Here is a 12,782-nt window from a genome sequence, read left to right as displayed (position 1 = left end):
ATGCAGTTTATAATCTCTGTTTAACTGAAAGTATTTCTTTTTTGAAAAGAACGCTTTACCAAAATACAAAGCAAATAACTCAGTGCAAGAGGAACATCAGTATCTCAGATTCACCCCATGGTTTCCCTTCGCATTGCAGACTTGGCTTTACCTACCTGAGGCTGAAGGACAATTACATGGAGCTACTAAACAGGGAGAACCACGTCGAAAGGTATGTGCACCTCGCCCTCAGATGTGAAGGGACTAACGAATAAAGAATGTTCTTTATAAGGTTCTGCATTCGAGGGAAAAGACAAGTTCTCTGTGTTCTCCCACAATTCGCTTCCTCTCCTTCCCAGTGACACCCCGGGAGTGTTACCAGATGTTCTGCAGAAGTGCTGGACCGTTAGAGAAGGGCTTGGGTTCAGCCACAGGGCTGCTTCCCCTGGATGGTTTTTCTGAGATCTGACTCAATAAGCATGAATGTGCGGTCACAGTTCCAGCAAAGACACAAGATATGGTGGTGACGACCTCAAAACACCTGGATTTTAAAATTTCATTCTTAGGGAAAATAAACTCCCCAGTGGAAGGGAAAGAACGAACCCTCCGCTGGCACCGGCTGTACCCTCCCCATGGCGCCCTCGGCTTCCCGAGGTCCGGAGTGACCTGGGCCCTCCGCTGGCACCGGCTGTGCCCTCCCCATGGCGCCCTCGGCTTCCCGAGGTCCGGAGGGACCTGGGCCCTCCGCTGGCACCGGCTGTGCCCTCCCCATGGCGCCTCGGCTTCCCGAGGTCCGGAGGGACCTGGGCCCTCCGCTGGCACCGGCTGTGCCCTCCCCGTGGCGCCCTCGGCTTCCCGAGGTCCGGAGGGACCTGGGCCCTCCGCTGGCACCGGCTGTGCCCTCCCCGTGGCGCCCTCGGCTTCCCGAGGTCCGGAGGGACCTGGGCCCTCCGCTGGCACCGGCTGTGCCCTCCCCGTGGCGCCCTCGGCTTCCCGAGGTCCGGAGGGACCTGGGCCCTCCGCTGGCACCGGCTGTGCCCTCCCCGTGGCGCCCTCGGCTTCCCGAGGTCCGGAGGGACCTGGGCCCTCCGCTGGCACCGGCTGTGCCCTCCCCGTGGCGCCCTCGGCTTCCCGAGGTCCGGAGGGACCTGGGCCCTCCGCTGGCACGGCTGTGCCCTCCCCGTGGCGCCCTCGGCTTCCCGAGGTCCGGAGGGACCTGGGCCCTCCGCTGGCACCGGCTGTGCCCTCCCCGTGGCGCCCTCGGCTTCCCGAGGTCCGGAGGGACCTGGGCCCTCCGCTGGCACCGGCTGTGCCCTCTCCACAGGGCCCTGGGTTTCCCGGGGTCCGGGGTGACCCGGCCCTCCGCTGGCACCGGCTGTGCCCTCCCCACAGCGCCTTGGGCTTCCTGGGGGCTGCAAGTCACTGCTGTTGAGGCTCCGGGTTTGCAGCCGTGGAGGCGGTGAAATCGTGGACTAGATCAGGGCTCTGCCGAGGAACCCCTGGCTCCGAACTGGGCTGGCACTGTGGCCAGAGCCCCTCCTCAGCTTCCCGCTGAGTCCAAGGCCCTGAGGAGACTGAGGGGCGACAGCAGGGGCTCCCAAACACTTCCGATGCTCCAGACGCCACACGGGTTTTCTGAGTCTTCCGGTAACAGGACGACACCAGGCAAAACGCCAGTGTCCTCAGCTTTTTCCATGGTTTTGATCTCTTAGGGTAACGCCGGTTCATTGGCAAGGATCTGAGCTCTGACACAACTTTGAGTCTGTTCAGCAATGTTTAGGGAGGGAGTCGGTGCATAGGGAACGTAGCCTGCTTGGCAGAATGTGAGCCCATGCCCTGGGTCGGGTGTGGACGTGCTGAGGAGCTGGTGCCACGGGGCCCAGACTCTGCTTCCCTGGTACACCTACCACGTCCTTCAAATCCAGGCCTCTCAGGGCATCCGTGCGAGGCCAGCCCTCACCCAGCGGCCCTCGTGTGTCCCCTGAGGAGGGGCCAGGGTTGCCCCAGCCATTCTGCTGCGGAGAGCTTCGCAGTTACCAGATGGAATCGCGTGAGGACCCACGTGGACGGTGTGACCCTCTGTGTTTCTCTTTCAGGTTTGAATTGCTGGAAATTTTGAGTTTTGACTCAGTTAGAAGGAGAATGAGTGTAATTGTAAAATCCGCTACAGGTAAAATTTCTTTTTATTAAGTTATACATGGTGGTTGTGTTTTATTCTGATGACTAAATTCTACAGGACCTTTAAGGATTTAGGGTTTAGGAATGATTTGTTCTTTTTTAAGAGTATAGACAGATCCTCTCAAAATGCTGATTTTTTATTTTTAAAAAGTGAAGCATTGCTGAAATGCTGAGGAGGGAGTCCTGGGCTGAACCCCCAGCACCCTGCTCTGTCCAGCTTTTAGTGTCGAGCTGGGCCCACTTCACTGTTGAAAATTGCTGAACTGCATTTGTGAGTGTTCCCTGCCCATCGCTACCCCCACCCGCTTTTCTCCATGCAGAGCTAAATGACATAAAATGTTTTTAAATAACCATTTTCAAGGAGAAGGTAGTGTGGGTTTGCAAAAGTATCTGTAATAATGTTCAAAGTTGCAAAGTGAGCTTTGTTGATTGACGGTTGCCGTAACAGTGTGTCTGTGAGAACAGCACACTCGGTTTGTGCTCTGAAAAGCTGGGATGAGCAGTGGCGGGGCGCAGTCAGGGCCCTGTGGCCGCCGTGGTGTTTTGGTGACCCGCACGGGTGGGCACTCTCCTGGTCCCCCCACTCTGAGCTGTGGCTGCCCCGTCCCGGACAATTTCCTCTCCAGTCCAGGTGGACACGTCTGTGGTCCCCTGACCTCCCTGTGAGGGACTCTCCCGGGCACTTTGCATCCCCCATGCACAGGCAGACGACCTCGTCTCCCCCCACTCTCACCAGGTCACGCGGGGCATGACACGTGCCACAGGTCACTCAACAGCGCAGCCCCTCAGGCTCCCGCCCACAGTGCTCAGGCTCGAAGGGGCGGGCGCCCCTGGCTGTTTGCCGTGGACAGGCAGGGCCCATGGGCTCCGTCTGCAGGAGCCACCCCTTTGCATGGCCATCGCTTCTTAAGAGCTCCCACCAGCCGGTGCTAAGCCTCTCCCAGTGCCCCCTCTGAGGCTCTCACCCACCTTCATTGCCAGGCTGTCCCTACGTGTCCCCAGAGGGCACTGCCCACACCCCCCGCAGTGGCCTCGTTCCCTGCTGCCTGCGGTGCTTTCCCATAGGAAGGGCCTTTCACCCATCTGTGCTTTCCTCGGACGGCTCAGGAAGCCTCCCCCGGCCCTCAGCCCCACAGCTGCGTGCGGGACATTGCCCTGTGGTGGGGCTGTCCGTCCGTCCGTCTGCGGCCACTGGCAGCCCACACGCATCCCGAACGCAGAACCGATGCTCTTCTCAGCAACACACTCGCGTCACGCCACCTTCCACTGAATGCTCCCAAATCCTGTGCCCTTGAGAACCCAGTGGCGGAGCGGGGCTTTGTCGAGAGCTGTGGGATCTCACTCTTCATTGTTTCCTAAAACCAGACAATTCCAGGCTGCATTTAGCTCTTTGGAAAGATGCCTGGCAAACAACCAAACAGCCACTCCCTGGAACCAGACAGACTCCAGGCTGGAGAGCTTCATGCCAGCATTTTCCTAAGACGTGCCGAGTTTCATTTTAGCACAGAGTAGATGGAGCAGGGCCTTCATCAGTGCCATCGGGCTCCCTTCTCATCAGGACCACGGTGCCTCACTTTCTGAGACCCGGAAGGAGCTGTGCGGGGGCGGTGTGGCTCTCAGTGACGCCCTGTGAGTCATAGCAGCTCCGGGGTGGGCAGTAGCCCCAGGAGGGTGCTGTTGCTGCTCTGGGGGGCTGCCACCTGCCTCCGCTGGTTCCTTAGACACAGTCCCGCTGCATCACCTCTGAGACACGCCATCGAATGTGGGACGAATCCAGGCTCCACAGTGAGACGTCCCCTGATGGTCACAGGACGAGGAACCATCTGTGTGTGAATGTTGCCAGGACTCCCGTGAAGACCTTCTGCCAGCTGGACCAGGGGATCAGCAGGACAGGGTCTGAGAACAGGTTCGGATGCATGAGACTGCTGTGTTTCGGAGCCCTTCCCCCGGCTCGGATGAGGTACGGTCCTGGGAGTCTCAGCCACTTGGAGTTACCTGGGATAAACGCATCCTGGGTAGGAAGTTCCTGGTCCATCCCATCACACAGTTTTCCTTGTAGAAGTCGAATCTAGCTGTTGAGCCATGGCTGGAACATGCTGCCCATGACTTGCGGGGCTGACCACAGTGCCCAGGAAGGCAAACATCAGCCACCCTGGAGCTGCCCCCGCCATGCGCTCACCCCAGAGCCGCCCCTGCATGCACTCGGCCGCCCCTGCCACACACTCACAAAGGGTCTTTGCTGCATCCTGAATGCCCAAGACCTCGGGGCTCATGTTGTGGGCTATTCCACAGAATCTTTGTAAATAACTTCTGTTACCATCAAAAGGCTGAAGAGCCACTGGATCGCTGGAAGAATCCAGGTTGGAGGCATTTGTGCCATGAGACTATCCCCATCCGCACGGGGATGCTTGTGGACTGCCTAGGGCCTCTCCGAGGACCTGAGAGCTTGCAGGAGAGACTGCCCTGCTGCCTGAAGCCAGCCGCTCCTCAGTTACTTTGAAGAGAAGTTGGAATATGTAATTAAGCAAGGTGTTCTGTAAGTGGTAATCCTCCCTGGAGAGGCACACTAATTGCACTGGAGTTCTGCCTGCTGGGCAGGGAGACGCTGCAGCCAGCTCACAGCCCGTGCTTCCTCCTGGGCTCAGCCCTGCGTAGGGGTGCGGCTGTCGGAGCCGGATCTCACTGTTGTGGGGCCTCCCATTTTCGGATGTCTGTACCTCAGTCATGTGCTTTCCTGGGATTCTCCGCAGTGGAATTTTGAGGGAGGACTTGGAAGTCACAGGCTACTCGGCTGCATCAGGCTTTCCCTTTGAAAGGGAGATGTGAAGTCTTTCTCTTTGGGGGGATCCTGCGGATGCTCACTGCACCCCAGGTAAGATGCACGCAGTCCATGGAACACCAACTTGAAAGAAGAAAGGGAGAGTACGTAAGTGTATTCATCTATGAAAAAGGAAAGCAGAAAAGACGAAAGAGAAGAAGGAGAGTCCTAACCGTGCACCCTCCTAGAGCTCCTCTGGGAGCGGCTTCCTTGGTGCCCTGTTTTCCAGCCATTTCGGGGACATTTGCTGTCATGCCTGGCTTTCCATGTCCTTGAGCTCGTCTCTGAGACACAGTGAGAGACCCCCCACCATGGGCTCAAACTGAGGTTCTGTAGCCCTTTCTCTTCTCCAAATGGCACTAAGCCCTTCTTGGTCCTGGAGGGGACAGCCACCAACCACGGCTGCACCCGCAACACAGCCCGGCTGTCTTGGGGACAGGATCCTGTGTGTTCGGTCGCGTCACCTGCGTGTGCACGGCTCTGCAAAACAGCTGCAAAACACAGCTCTGTCCTCTGGGTTTTTTTATTCCAAGGCTGTTCCCGAACAACTCTTCAGGCTGAAGGTGTCCTGTGTCTTACAGCGGAATTCACAAGCTGAGACAGTGGGAAAGTTAAGCCATTCACATGCTCTTGGCATGAGTTATGAGCCATGAAACATGAATTTTCTAGTAAAAAATGTGCTGCTGACAAATGAGTGCATCATTATGTCATCTGGACCATAGTTATTCTAAACTGTATCTGGTGACACCACAGCATTGGCTGGAAACCGTGGGAGTCAGGAAACGGCTCCGACAATGGCTGGGTGGTTTAACCCCTGAGCCCTGCTTTTCTGTGCTAAGCAACTGAGACTCTGTGGTCACACCTGTGCAGTTCTGCAGGGGCCCTCTGGGTTCCAGCTCTCAGCCTCAGGCTGCTCACTCCCCTGTCCCCACCATCCCCCACCTACTTACTCTCCCATCCCCTCCAGCCGTAGCCTCCCCACCCTCCCATCCCCTCCATCCCCCACCTGCTCACTCTCCCATCCCCTCCAGCCTCAGCCTCCCCACCCTCCCATCCCCTCCATCCACCACCTGCTCACTCTCCCGTCCCCTCCATCCCCCACCTGCTCACTCTCCCATCCCCTCCAGCCTCAGCCTCCTCACTCTCCCGTCCCCTCCATCCCCCACCTGCTCACTCTCCCATCCCCTCCAGCTTCAGCCTCCCCACTCTCCCATCCCCTCCAGCCTCAGACTCCCCACTCTCCCATCCCCTCCATCCCCTACCTGCTCACTCTCCATCCCCTCCAGCTTCAGCTCCCCACTCTCCCATCCCCTCCAGCCTCAGCCTCCCCACTCTCCCATCCCCTCCAGCCTCAGACTCCCCACTCTCCATCCCCTCCATCTCCTACCTGCTCACTCTTCCATCCCCTCCACCCCCCACCTGCTCACTCTCTCACGCCCTCCAGCCTCAGCCTTCGTCCTCTCCCGTCCCCTCCAGCCTCAGCCTCCCCATTCTCCTGTGTCCTCCATCCCCCACCTACTCACTGTCCCACGCCCTCCAGCCTCAGCCTCCTCCAGCCTCAGCCTTCTCCCATGCCCTCCAGCCTTTGCTTGGCACTGGTTTGCTCTGTGTATTGGCAACACCCGCATCACCAGGTGCTGTTCTCTCTGGCTGCAGGTTGGCAGTCACCTCAGCCACGTGAGCGTCAGGTGTAGCCGTGTTCCCACGGCTTCCCTGTCGGTGTCTCAGGAGTTAGCGCTTCCTGGGATCCGGGAAGGAAGGCAAAGTGGACCCGTTCCTACTCCTGAGTCCTCGTCCAAGCTCCAGGCCTTGGATCCGGGCCGTCAGCCCAGGAGCGTCCCCTCCCCACGTCCCTCCCACCACCCCCCTGGGGACCGCTGCCTGCCCACCCTGGGGCCCTCTGGATTTGGTCCCCGATAGACTTCCCGAGGGACCTCAGTGTCTAGGGGTATCAGGGCTCTGCGCCGCCAGGAGCTGGGCATGGAGCTTCCTAGGCGTGCTGCTCAGGCTGCTGTGGTGCTTCTCCCACCCTGCCGTCGCCGAGGTGGAGTGCCATGGCGTTTCCCTGCGCCCAGGCACAAGCCAGCCGCCTGGCAGAGTGCCACGTGGCTTTGCAGACCAGGGGATGCTTCAGGGGCAAAGGGGGTTCTGTGTGTCGGGAGCAGGTCACATCACGGCAGAACTGTCATGGCCTTTGCTGTGTGCTGCAGTGCCTGAAAGAGAAACTCGCTCTCTCCGAGGCCTGAGAAGCCTGCCCACGGCACAAGTATGTCCACAGCAAGCAAGTGTCACAGGAGGCGTGGGGACCAAGTATGTCCACAGCAGGCACAGTGTCACAGGAGGCGTGGGAAACAAGTATGTCCACAGCAAGCAAGTGTCACAGGAGGCGTGGGGAACAAGTATGTCCACAGCAAGCGTCACAGGAGGCATGGGAACAAGTATGTCCACAGCAGGCACAGTGTCACAGGAGGCGTGGGGAAATGACGCAGCATTGCCTGTGACTCTTCCACGTGCGGGGGTGGCCCAGCGGCCTTGCTCTGCGTGAGGACACATGGCTCTGTGAAGGTGATTTGTGTTCACCTTCCAGCATTTCAGAAACCGTGACCCCCTTTGGGTCACCCCAGCCCCCGTCCCGAGGGTGTTTTATCCCCTTTCGTGCCTTTCCTAGAGAAAACAGAGTCCCGGACCCAAGTTCTTTTCCTGGTTCCTGCCTTTCCTGTGAGATTTCTAGGATTGTAGGAATAAAACGAGGCTTTGGAGGTAATCTGTAGGTTTTATTTTTTCCTGACTGTAACGTGTTAACCCGTCCATTAAAATCTTCTTTAAAAAGGTTTCTATACTGCTATCCTGGTTGTTTGTTTTTTAATAATGGCATAATTTAAAAAATAATCTAGTCTTCCCCATATTGTGATTAAACTCCTCGTTTTTCTCATTTTGTAGGAGAAATTTATCTGTTTTGCAAAGGAGCAGATTCTTCGATATTCCCCCGAGTGATAGAAGGCAAAGTTGACCAGATCCGAGCCAGAGTGGAGCGGAACGCGGTGGTGAGAGCCGGGCTGGGGAGGGCCTCGTGGCGGTCAGCACACTGTTGTCAGGAAGGAATTCCACGTGCCACGGGTTCCTGGCTGGGAATGGCGTATTGTGTCCCCTGGGGAATGTTCAGAAGGCAGCTGGGCCAGGTGCAGACGGACGGGCAGCTTCAGCCGGCATCTACCCCGAGGGGCCTCCAATGCCCAGCCAGGCGCAGGCCGTCTCCTCCCCAGCCTCGCGCAGGGTTTTATTTCGGGGTGGGTGCTAGGTTGGTTGATTGATGTTTTGGGGAGTCAGAATTAGCACGTTTGTGGTCCTTGTATTGGAGTAAAAAGGCCTTTGTCTTGACGTTTCTAGTGATTTGCCTCAAAACAAGTCAGTGCTTTCATTTTCTGTTGTGACATCACCTGTTCGGGTTTCTTTCCCCATCTGGGTCTTAAGCCTGTACGATAAGGTTTCTTTCCACCACTTCTTGTGTAGCACTGCCCAGCGGCCCGCACACCTGAGCTTGCCACTCTGCGGGTCTGGCTTTCTCTCTTTGGGGCTGCTGCAGTAGGGGGATGGCCTGAGTGTCTCTCATAGCAGGGCCTCCCCTCCCCATCAGACATGTGGCTGGGGTGGACACACTCCCTCCCGTCAGATACCTTAACTCCAGGTGATGCGTGACTGGGTGGACGCGCTCCCTCCCGTCAGACGCCCTAACACTGGGTGACGCGTGGCTGGGTGACGCGTGACTGGGTGACGTGTGGCTGGGTGATGTGTGGTGGGGCGATGCGTGGCTGGGTGGACGCTCTCCCTCCCGTCAGACGCCCTAACACTGGGCGATGCGTGGCTAGGTGAAGCGTGGCTGGGTGGGTGCGCTCCCTCTGCTCTCCACGTGGCTGCTTTGTCCCACGGCGTCTGCACCCTTCTCCCGATGCCACCCTGGGGTCTTCCCCCTCACTCCAGCCCAGGGCAGCCCCTCGTCTCACACCTTCTTCATCTTTTCATGAGAAGGAAACAGTGACTGACAGGCTCTCCTCCCAGAGGTCCAAAATGACGCTGGCCAGAATGGCTACGCACTGGGAACAAGACTTCCAAGGCTGGCTCTGCACCAAGGAAGGCTGAGCCAAGAGAACCTTGGACTAGAGGCCATAGTGCTCAGCGCTGCCTTCACTTACCATTTTGAATAAAGCAACCTTTGTCCTCACTGTCAGTCTCAACACTTGATTACTGCAGATGTCAGAGCATTAAGAATTCCTGCTGACGGACAGGAGCCCTTTCATGCGTGAGCGTGTGCTTGCAGCAGCCGGGGCGGCTCTGAACTACGTGGAATGCTGTCAATGTGCAGATCATTCACCTTTAAGTATCTATTAAAACAACAACTAGCACTACAAAGTAGCTGCCTTGGAACCAACAGGAATCCATAAATCAGCAGCAGGTTTAGGATTGTTGAACTTCTCCAAGCGGGATCTGGAAAATAATAGCACTGACTTCCTCCAGCCACAGAGTTGCGGGACGAAAGCTGAGCAGGTTCCTCTGAGTAGCACAAGCGTCCTGCACGTGGATTATGTGAATTGTGATGATTTTAAAGTCCATTTGCTGCTTGTTTCGAAAAGCCTTCTTGAGATGTAATTGCCATACATTCATCTGTACATATTTAAAATGCGACAGCAACAAGGGCGTTGACACACGAATGCACATGTGGAAGCGTTGCCTGTTGGGACGGGGACACGTCCCTCACCCCAGAGACTGTCTCGCACCCTCATACTCCCATCCCTGCCAACTCCTACTCGCTGCAGACCACCACTCCACTCGCCGTCACTACAGACTCGTGCCCACCTTCTGGAGCTTCCTATCAGCAGAATCACAAAAGGCGGCTGTTTCATCCAGCATCTTTCACTCCCATAACTGCTGAGGCTCGGCCACGTAGGCCTGTTCGTTTCTGGTGTGATGAACAGCAGCACTCATGCAGTTGCCAAGCACTAGCGGTACTAGTCCAAGTGCTGGGCACTAGCGGTACTAACCAGTCCAGTTGCCAGGTGCTAGTGATACTAATCAGTCCAGTTGCCAGGCACTAGCAGTACTAATCAGTCCATTTGCCAACCACTAGCAGTACTTGTCCAGTTACCGGGCACTAGCCGTAGTAACCAGTCCAGTTGCCGGGCACAAGCAGTACTAGTCCAAGTGCCAGGCACCAGTGGTACTAACCAGTCCAGTTACCAGTGCTAGCAGTGCTGACCAGTCCAGTTGCCGGGCACTAGCGGTACTGACCTGTCCAGTTGCCGGCGCTAGTAGTACTAGTCCAAGTGCCAGGCACCAGCGGTACTAACCAGGCCAGTTTCTAGGTGCTAGTGGTACTAGTCCAGTTGCTGGGCACTAGCGGTACTAACCAGTCCAGTTGCCAGGCCCTAGCGGTACTAACCAGTTGCCAGGCCCTAGCGGTACTAACCAGTCCAGTTGCCGTACACTAGTGATACCAGTCCAGTTTCTGGGCACTGGCACTACTAGTCCAGTTACTGGGCACTAGCAGTACTAACCAGTCCAGTTGCTGGGCACTAGCAGTACTAACCAGTTTAGTTACAAGGCGCTAGCAGTAATAACCAGTCCAGTTGCCAGCACTAATGGTGCTGACCACTCCAGTTGCCGGCACTAGCGGTACTAACCAGTCCAGTTACCAGGCACTAGCGGTACTATTCAGTTGCCAGGACTAGTGGCACTAACCAGTTGCCGGCACTAGCGGTACTAACCAGTCCAGTTGCCGACACTAGCGGTACTAACCAGTCCAGTTGCCGACACTAGCGGTACTAACCAGTCCAGTTGCCGGCACTAGCGGTACTAACCAGTCCAGTTGCCGGCACTAGCGGTACTAACCAGTCCAGTTGCCGGCACTAGCGGTACTAACCAGTCCAGTTGCCGGCACTAGCGGTACTAACCAGTCCAGTTGCCGGCACTAGCGGTACTAACCAGTCCAGTTGCTGACACTAGTGGTACTAACCAGTCCAGTTGCCGGCACCAGCAGTGCTAGTTTATTTGCCGAGCACTTGCAGTACTGGTTTTTTCTGCGGACGGGCCAGTTTCTTGATTCTTCCGCCTGTTGGCGGACATGGATTGTTCCAGTTGGGGCTGTTGCGGAAGCAGCTGCTGGAGGTCGCCTGCTCTGCGTGTCTGGGCTGGGCTGATGTGACCTTTTTTCCTGGGGACCCTGCTGTCACAGCGTCTGCATTTCTCTGTCCACAGCTTCCCTTTTCTGGCTGCTTTTCAGGTGTTTTGTGATGGGATGCCTTTGTGGGGTGATGTTGTGTGTCTTTGCTCAGCAGTCTTGAGCATCTTGGATCTGTGGAGTTGCATCAAGTTTAAAATTTTTCAGCAATTATTCTACAGCTATTTTTCTTCCCCACTCCGTTTCAGCAGTTCCAGTGACCCACGTACTCGACTCCCGGATGTTTTCTCATTGCTTACGAAGGCTTCTCCCTTGAAGCTTTTCCACGTGTTGTTAGAGACAGTTTCTGTTGCCACGTCATGAGTCTTTTCCATGCAGCGTCTAACCTGTCAGCGCCCCACGCAGGACGCCCCTCCCCTCAGACGTCGGAGTTTTCATGTCTAGAAATTCCGCCAGCATGTTTTGTATCCTCATTCCCCTGCTTAACGTGGGGCGTGTGTGATCCAGTGGCGGTGACTGTTTAAATCCTCCTCGCTAATGGATGGGGCGTGTGTGATCCGGTGGCGGTGACTGTTTAAATCCTCCTCGCTAACGGCACCCCTGCTGCCAGCTCTGGGCCAGCCACAGCGGTTGCATAGTCCCCTTGTTTGGGGCAGGGACGGTGCGCATGCATGCTGGTGGCCTGTGAGCTTTGTTGGATTCTGGGTATCGTGGTCCTCCTGGAGATCTTAAATCTTGTTCTGGGGTGCAGCTGAGTTCCTGGGAACCCCTTTCTGTTCCTTTCAGGCCACGCCTTCATGATGTTCAGCAGACCCACAGCAGTGCCTGCCCTGGGTGGTGCTCCCCAGGCTGCCAGGCCCCAAGCGCTGTGCCTGGCGAGTGGCCATGCCTCCTGGCAGCAGGCTGTCCCACCCTCCTGCTCCTGGCTTGTTCCTGGCCTCCAGGAGCTTCCTCACAACTGCAGGTGCTTGAGGGGCCATCCACAGCCTCTGGCATCCACTCATCCTGGGAATTCTGGTACTTGTTCCCTTGATGCCCAGGTCCGCCCCGTAACTCGGAATTCACTGGCTCCAGCTTCATTCCCCTGCCCGAGCCTCGGCCTGGAAGCTCTCTGGGTAGTGAGCTGGGTCTGGGCAGTGAGCTGGGCACTTGCAGGGTCCCCTCGGTTGGCAGCATTTTATTTTGAAATAATTACAGATTTAGGAGAAGTGACAATAAGTAAAGAGACAGTCCAGAGAGGCCTGTGTGTCCTTCGAGTCCAGATGATTTCTCCTTTCGGTGGCTGTGCTTGCTGTCAGCGCATGTCGAGGAAACCGCTGTGAAATCCAAGATGATGAAGATTGGCCACTGCTGTGTGTTTTTCTATAAGTTTTCTAGTTTTAGCTCTTGAATTTAGGAGTGTAGTCCTTGTTTGGCTAATTTTTGCATCTTTTGTAAAGGGAGGGTCCTACTTGATTCCCCTGTGTATGGTTATCCAGTTTTCCTGGCACCGTTTGGTGAAGACTCTCCTCTCCCACTGAGTGATCCTGACACCCTTGCTGGAAAGCATTTGACCACTTACCTGGCGGTTTATTTCTGGGCTCTCTGTTCCATCCCATTCTCTCTACATCTGTCGTTATCCCAGTTCCTGCTGTT

General features: G+C 56.5%; 1 protein-coding gene across 11 annotated transcripts in view; it reads left to right on the top strand.

Annotated features, from left to right (window-relative positions):
- Positions 1 to 12,782, top strand: part of ATP11A (ATPase phospholipid transporting 11A) — a 182,992-nt gene that overhangs the window by 135,380 nt on the left and 34,830 nt on the right. For all 11 annotated transcript variants that reach the window (XM_033177200.1, XM_033177201.1, XM_033177199.1 and 8 more), the window contains exons 15-17: positions 140 to 211; positions 2,076 to 2,149; positions 7,916 to 8,019. In XM_033177200.1, coding sequence (XP_033033091.1) covers positions 140 to 211; positions 2,076 to 2,149; positions 7,916 to 8,019 — 250 coding nt within the window. The remainder of the gene's footprint in view (positions 1 to 139; positions 212 to 2,075; positions 2,150 to 7,915; positions 8,020 to 12,782) is intronic.

The sequence above is a fragment of the Trachypithecus francoisi genome, unplaced genomic scaffold, assembly GCF_009764315.1.
Source record: "Trachypithecus francoisi isolate TF-2019V2 unplaced genomic scaffold, Tfra_2.0 Lachesis_group18, whole genome shotgun sequence".
Lineage (NCBI taxonomy): Eukaryota > Metazoa > Chordata > Mammalia > Primates > Cercopithecidae > Trachypithecus > Trachypithecus francoisi.
The sequence above is the reverse complement of the archived record's forward strand: the minus strand, read 5'-3'. Positions and strand labels throughout refer to the sequence as shown.